This window comes from Limulus polyphemus, unplaced genomic scaffold, assembly GCF_000517525.1.
Source record: "Limulus polyphemus unplaced genomic scaffold, Limulus_polyphemus-2.1.2 Scaffold8649, whole genome shotgun sequence".
Taxonomy (NCBI): Eukaryota; Metazoa; Arthropoda; class Merostomata; order Xiphosura; family Limulidae; genus Limulus; species Limulus polyphemus.
In genome coordinates, this window is record NW_013674259.1 from 1 (window position 1) to 6185 (window position 6185).

Genomic DNA, 6185 nt, shown 5'->3' on the forward strand with positions numbered 1-6185 from the left:
CTTACACACAAATAACAAACACTGTCGTACATACAACTAACAAACACTGTCTTACATACAACTAACAAACACTGTCTTACATACAACTAACAAACACTGTCTTACATACAACTAACAAACACTGTCTTACATACAGCGATGAACCATAGTTTTAAATATGCTACATACAATGAAGAAATCATATCTTACACAAATCAAAGAAATAATATCGTCATTCATTTATCCAATAATCTTTTGGAAATATATATAGCTTGTTTTACTCGATCTACCTGACATCTTCCGGTCTTTTCCGAACAGTCCACGTGAACGTTTATTTTACACATCTTACATTTCAGCCCCTGACGAACATGACCTGTAATTAACAAACAACAGGGCATAAAGAAGACTAGTAGAACAGCAGATGTCCGAGTAACAGGCAGCAAAAACAATAACAGATATTAGGAGATAGCCGAATAACAATAACAGATACAAGATAAGTGATATTTGAAAACGGATTACATCAGAGGATATATCTGGAAGGCCATTTAAACATTACATTTTTATACACATAAATACAATTAGTTACTGAAATTCTTAAACTTAATACTACAATTGAAGTCCAATTTCAGTTGAAACTTATAAATGACATGGTGGTATTCATATATATTGTTTAAGGGTTAGATCTTCGTGTTGAACACAGCAAATACAGCACATTGGACAGCTTTTCAATAAGACAGAAAAAAATTACAGATTTTAAATACTTGCTTTCTTTAAATTAAATCAGAACAAAAGACCTAAATATCTTAATAAAGATACTTTCGTACCTAGATGTTCATACCAAAATGTTTCTACATAAGTGTGTTTTCTTATACTTCATAATCCCCCTATTTAAGCTCAATTATATCAAAACAAAACTCCAGACGAGCGTCTCTGTCTCTAAGTTTGTGCTGCTGAACAGTTGGTGTGTTTTATTTATTATAAAAGTGTGTTTAAGCTGAACTTTATCAGGTGTATTCTGAATCTGTTTTATACTTTACCCTATCTTGCTAGGTGTATTTAGAATCCGTTTTATACATAGCCCCACATTGCTAGATGTACTTTGTCTCATACATGACCTCACGTTGATAGATGAATTAAAATTGGTCAAGTTGACTGGATATTGCTAAGTAATTTGGAAATGGTCAAGTTGAACCCATATTGCTGGGAGAATTTAGAATTGGTCAATTTGACCCCATATTGCTAGGCGAATGTAAAATTGGTCAAGTTGACCCCATATTGCTAGGTGATTTTGGAATTGGTCGAGTTCACCCCATATTGTTTGGAGAATTTAGAATTGGTCAAGTTGACCCCATATTGCTAGGTGGATTTAGAATTGGTCAAGTTGACTCCATATTGCTAGGTGGATTTAGAATTGGTCAAGTTGATCCCATATTGTTGAGTGAATTTGGAGTTGGTCAAGTTGACCCCATATTGCTAGGTGGATTTAGAATTGGTCAAGTTGACTCCATATTGCTAGGTGGATTTAGAATTGGTCAAGTTGATCCCATATTGTTGAGTGAATTTGGAGATGGTCAAGTTGACCCCATATTGCTAGGTGAGTGTTGATGTATTGTGCCTATATCTATAAATCCAACGCTGACTTCTTTCTCATCATGAGAGAAACCACAAAGCCTCGTATAATTACCTCTCAAGATTTCCCGGCAGATGTCGCACGGTGTCACTTTCTTATAGGTATACTCTTGAAAGATATGCTGTCCAGGCTCCAGAGTAGATGATGTGTTAGTTTCTGGTCGAGCGAAACTTCTCAAACTCTTTCGGTCTGCTGTATCTGCCCTGTCGAGATAAGATTAAGATGGATTCAGATGTAAGCCTTTTATAGATGAAAATTATACCGTTCACTGAGAGAAATACAAAAAGAGTTTTGGATCAAAATATATTTAGATTTTCATATAATTAATAATTTCGGTATCTGATGAATATTATGTTTGTCTGGATTACTATCTATTATAATATTCATCATATAACGTTATGTGTGAATATTAGATTTTCTGGGATAAAATATGGGTTTCATGTTCTTTCCTGACCACGATGACGTCATTATTCATACAACGCCGTACGATGTTTGTTTGTAGTTAAGCACAAAGCTACACAATAGGCTATATGCACAAGGGTCACTACTATGTGTTTGTGAAATTACAAGGGTCACTACCATCTATTTGTGAAATTACAAGGGTCACTACTATGTGTTTAACAAATTACAAGGGTCACTACTATGTGTTTGTGAAATTACAAGGGTCACTACTTTGTGTTTGTCAAAGCACACGGGTCACTACTATGTGGTTGTCAATTACAAGGGTCACTACTATGTGTTTATCAAATTACAAGGGTCACTACTATGTGTTTGTCAAATTACAAGGGTCACTACTATGTTACGATGTAAAGAGACCGTTGTAAATTAAACACCTAAGTCAGCTGGGCTCACGTCAGAAAATTGTAGCTATTCAAGTGTTGGAACAGCTCAGTAAGCCTTACTTTTCGATACTGTTACAGGATGTATCTGACTTCAGACTTCTAAACTTAATTTCAGCTCATTAAGCCTTACTTTTCGATACTGTTACTGGATCCACCTGATTTCAGACTTCGAAACGCCTTCAGCCATTTATTCTTTATGGTGCCAGTACTTGATGTAGAAGCTTTCCTTTCTTGTTGGTAGCTGCCATTCTCCTGAAGGTCCCTTGCTTTACCTTCAAACAGCTTTTGCTGAAATACAGGGAAAAAACGTGGCTGTTTATTCAGAACACATGAAACTGTTCTTTTTCTTTTCGTCTCTTTTATTCAAAAACATAAAATTCCGTACTTCAGTAGTTCAATAGCGGCTGTTTGACTAAACTATGCAGTTGTTCAAATTCCCCAGTGTGTACCCTCTCTCTTTATTAACCAAAACACTAAAAATTTAAAATAATTTCGATCTTTTGTGTAATTGTAAAGAAATTACTTTGGTTTTCCCTCTGAAATCATAGTACATTTAACTTTTTCACAGAATAATCACTACGAATAACTTACCTTCGTGTGGGAAAAATTATTTTAAAGACATTATATTTTATTATAACCCTATATCCCCACACGAGGGATCTTCCCCTGGAGACCTAAGCGAACCCTGTCCCCTAACCCAAATAGTGGGGCTCGCAAGGCCTTGGTGGTTAAGGCGCTGGACTCTTAACTTGAGGGTAGCGAGTTTGAATCCGAATATACTCGCACTTTCAGCCCTGGAGGCGATATAATGTGATTGTCAATCCCACTATTCGTTGATAAGAGTAGCCCAAGAATTGGCGGTGGATGGTGTTGACTAGTTGCCTTCCCTTTAGTCTATCACGGCTAAATTAGTGACAGCTAGTTCAGATAGCCCTCGAGTAGGTTTGTGCGAAATTCAAACCAAACCTAAATAGTGGTCTAGTACAAGTTCCTTAAATTAGCCATCGAAGTTCTGTTGTTTCTTAGTCACTTGAGTTACATAGATTTTATATATATGTTTGCAATGTTCTCGAATTACACTTTTATGGAGACACAAGTAAGTACTCTGGAGACTCAGGAAGATCTCTTCTTCTGCGACAAATATTTATGGAGATCTTATTCTTCAACACGATCTCTTCTTCTACAACGATCCTTCGGTGGGACAGCGGTAAGTCTTTGGATTTACAACGCTAAAATCAGGGGTTCGATTCTCCTCGATGGACACAGCAGATAGCCCGATGTGGATTTGCTATAAGAAAACACATATACTTTTGGACATATATTCTTCACCTCCTTCCTACTCAGTACTCATGTCATCAAGGTGGCAGTACACCCTTCCCCTCCACACACACACACACACACTAAGTACTCATGTCATCAAGGTGGCAGTACACCCTTCCCCTCCACACACACACACACACACACTAAGTACTCATGTCATCAAGGTGGCAGTACACCCTTCCCCTCCACACACACACACACACACTAAGTACCCATGCCATTAGGGTTACAGTAAAACTCCCCGACTTATTACTTATGTCATGAAGCTGACAGTAAACCAACCCATACTCAGTAATTATGTAATGAAGCTGACAGTAAACCTACCCCTACTCAGTACTTATGTCATGAAGCTGACAGTAAACCTACCCCCTACTCAGTACTTATGTAATGAAGCTGACAGTAAAACGCTCCGATCAGTACTTATGTAATGAAGCTGACAGTAAAACGCTCCGATTCAGTACTTATGTCATGAAGCTGACAGTAAACGTATCCATACTCAGTATTTATGTCATGAAGCTGACAGTAAACGTATCCCTACTCAGTACTTATGTCATGAAGCTGACAGTAAACCTACCCCGACTCAGTACTAGTACCAAACATAGCACACTGTTGCAAAACAATATTGACTTACCTGTTCTTTCACGGCGGCGTGGTGAATGTGCGCCACCTGTAGGTCGAAACGTTTCAGACTGATATCTTCTTGTAACTCATTAGCCTTGTTGTACAAGTTTGAATCTAAACTCCTGTAAAAATTTCACGTAAGTTTTGAATTTGTTGGTTTCGAAAGCTTGAAATTAAAAGAATATATTTGTATAACACGGTTCACCTGAAAAAAGCCTCTACGTCACTACTTGTGTTAATTTAGGGTATCGATCGTTCTATAACTAGCGGGTCTAAGTGAAACCTCTCCATCTTGGCTATTTAACTTTGATTAAGCTTATATTGAAACGTTCTAAAATGTAAGTTGATAAGTTAATGGTTTTGTTAGGACTGAGAGATAAAATCACAACATTCAAAAATTACTTTTTTGAACAGATAATTATGTAAGAAAAAGTGATTAGCAAGCACACAAAAAATAATGTACACGCAAACTGTAACATCATAGAATTGTAGACACCGCTTGTAGCTGCAATAATAGATACATTCTTGTTAGTCTTAAAACGTCAGAATTGTAGACACAGCTTGTAGTTGGAATAATATATACTCCCTAATTGTTCTTAATACTTTAGAACTGAAGACACAGCTTGTAGTTGGAATAATATATACTCCCTAATTGTTCTTAACACTTTAGAACTGAAGACACAGCTTGTAGTTGGGATAATAAATACACTTTTGTTAGTCTTAACACCGTAGAACGTTCTTAGCTGATATATTTGAACATAAGCTGCAGATACTATGAAACTTCTATCTTTTTGTGTATTAAAACAAATCTTAACCTAGTTGGTGAATAATAATTACCTTTCTCTGCACGTTACTGTTTCACATCCAACGTATGGACTATTTCAACCTCCTCCGTAGTGCCATCTTTTGAGGATAATAATAATAAAACTTCACCTGAATAAACACTAACAGCAGTGGAAATGAAGAATTATCTTAAAACCTACCTCTGCTGTAATCTCTGCAGCGAGTCAAGAGACTCCTGCAGCTGTCGGATCTGGGACTCCAGGTTACCAATTTCTTCTCGCAGAGATTCAGGCTTAGGAGGAAGAGACAGTTGGTCAAATACCAGGTCCTCTTGGAGAATGTGGCTCGACTCCTAGATGGTCAGATGTTAGAAATGATTAAACGTGGCCGTAAAACAGCTATAATGCTGGGATGTTGGTGACTGTATAACAGTTATAGTGTTATGTACGTGACTGTAGAAGAGTTATAATGTTATGTACGTGACTGTAGAAGAGTTATAATGTTATGTACGTGACTGTAAAACAGTTATAATGTTGTAATGTACGTGACTGTGGAACAGCAATAATGTTGTGATGTATGTGACTGTAAAACAAATATAATGTTGTAATGTACGTGGCTGTAAAGCAGATATAATGGTGTGATGTACGTGGCTGTGAAACAATTATAATGTTGTAATGTGTGTGACTGTGGAACAGCAATAATATTGTAATGTGTGTGACTGTGGAACAGCAATAATGTTGTAATGTGTGTGACTGTGGAACAGCAATAATGTTGTGATGTACGTGACTGTGGAACAGCAATAATGTTGTAATGTGTGTGAATGTAGAACAGCAATAATGTTGTGATGTACGTGACTGTGGAACAGCAATAATGTTGTTAATGTGTGTGACTGTAGAACAGTTATAATGTTGTGATGTATGTGACTGTAGAACAGTTATAATGTTCTGATGTACGTGACTGTAGAACAGTTATAATGTTGTAATGTGTGTGACTGTAGAACAGTTATAATG

General features: G+C 36.8%; 1 protein-coding gene across 1 annotated transcript in view; it reads right to left on the minus strand.

Annotated features, from left to right (window-relative positions):
- Positions 1–269: 269 nt before the first annotated feature.
- LOC106475482 (protein vav-like) overlaps positions 270–6185 on the minus strand; it is a gene marked incomplete at both ends in the record, with an annotated part of 27814 nt that continues 21898 nt past the window's right edge. The window contains 5 exons of the mRNA XM_022379575.1: positions 270–352; positions 1664–1812; positions 2582–2739; positions 4403–4514; positions 5376–5527. Of these exons, the coding sequence (XP_022235283.1) occupies positions 270–352; positions 1664–1812; positions 2582–2739; positions 4403–4514; positions 5376–5527 (654 nt within the window). The remainder of the gene's footprint in view (positions 353–1663; positions 1813–2581; positions 2740–4402; positions 4515–5375; positions 5528–6185) is intronic.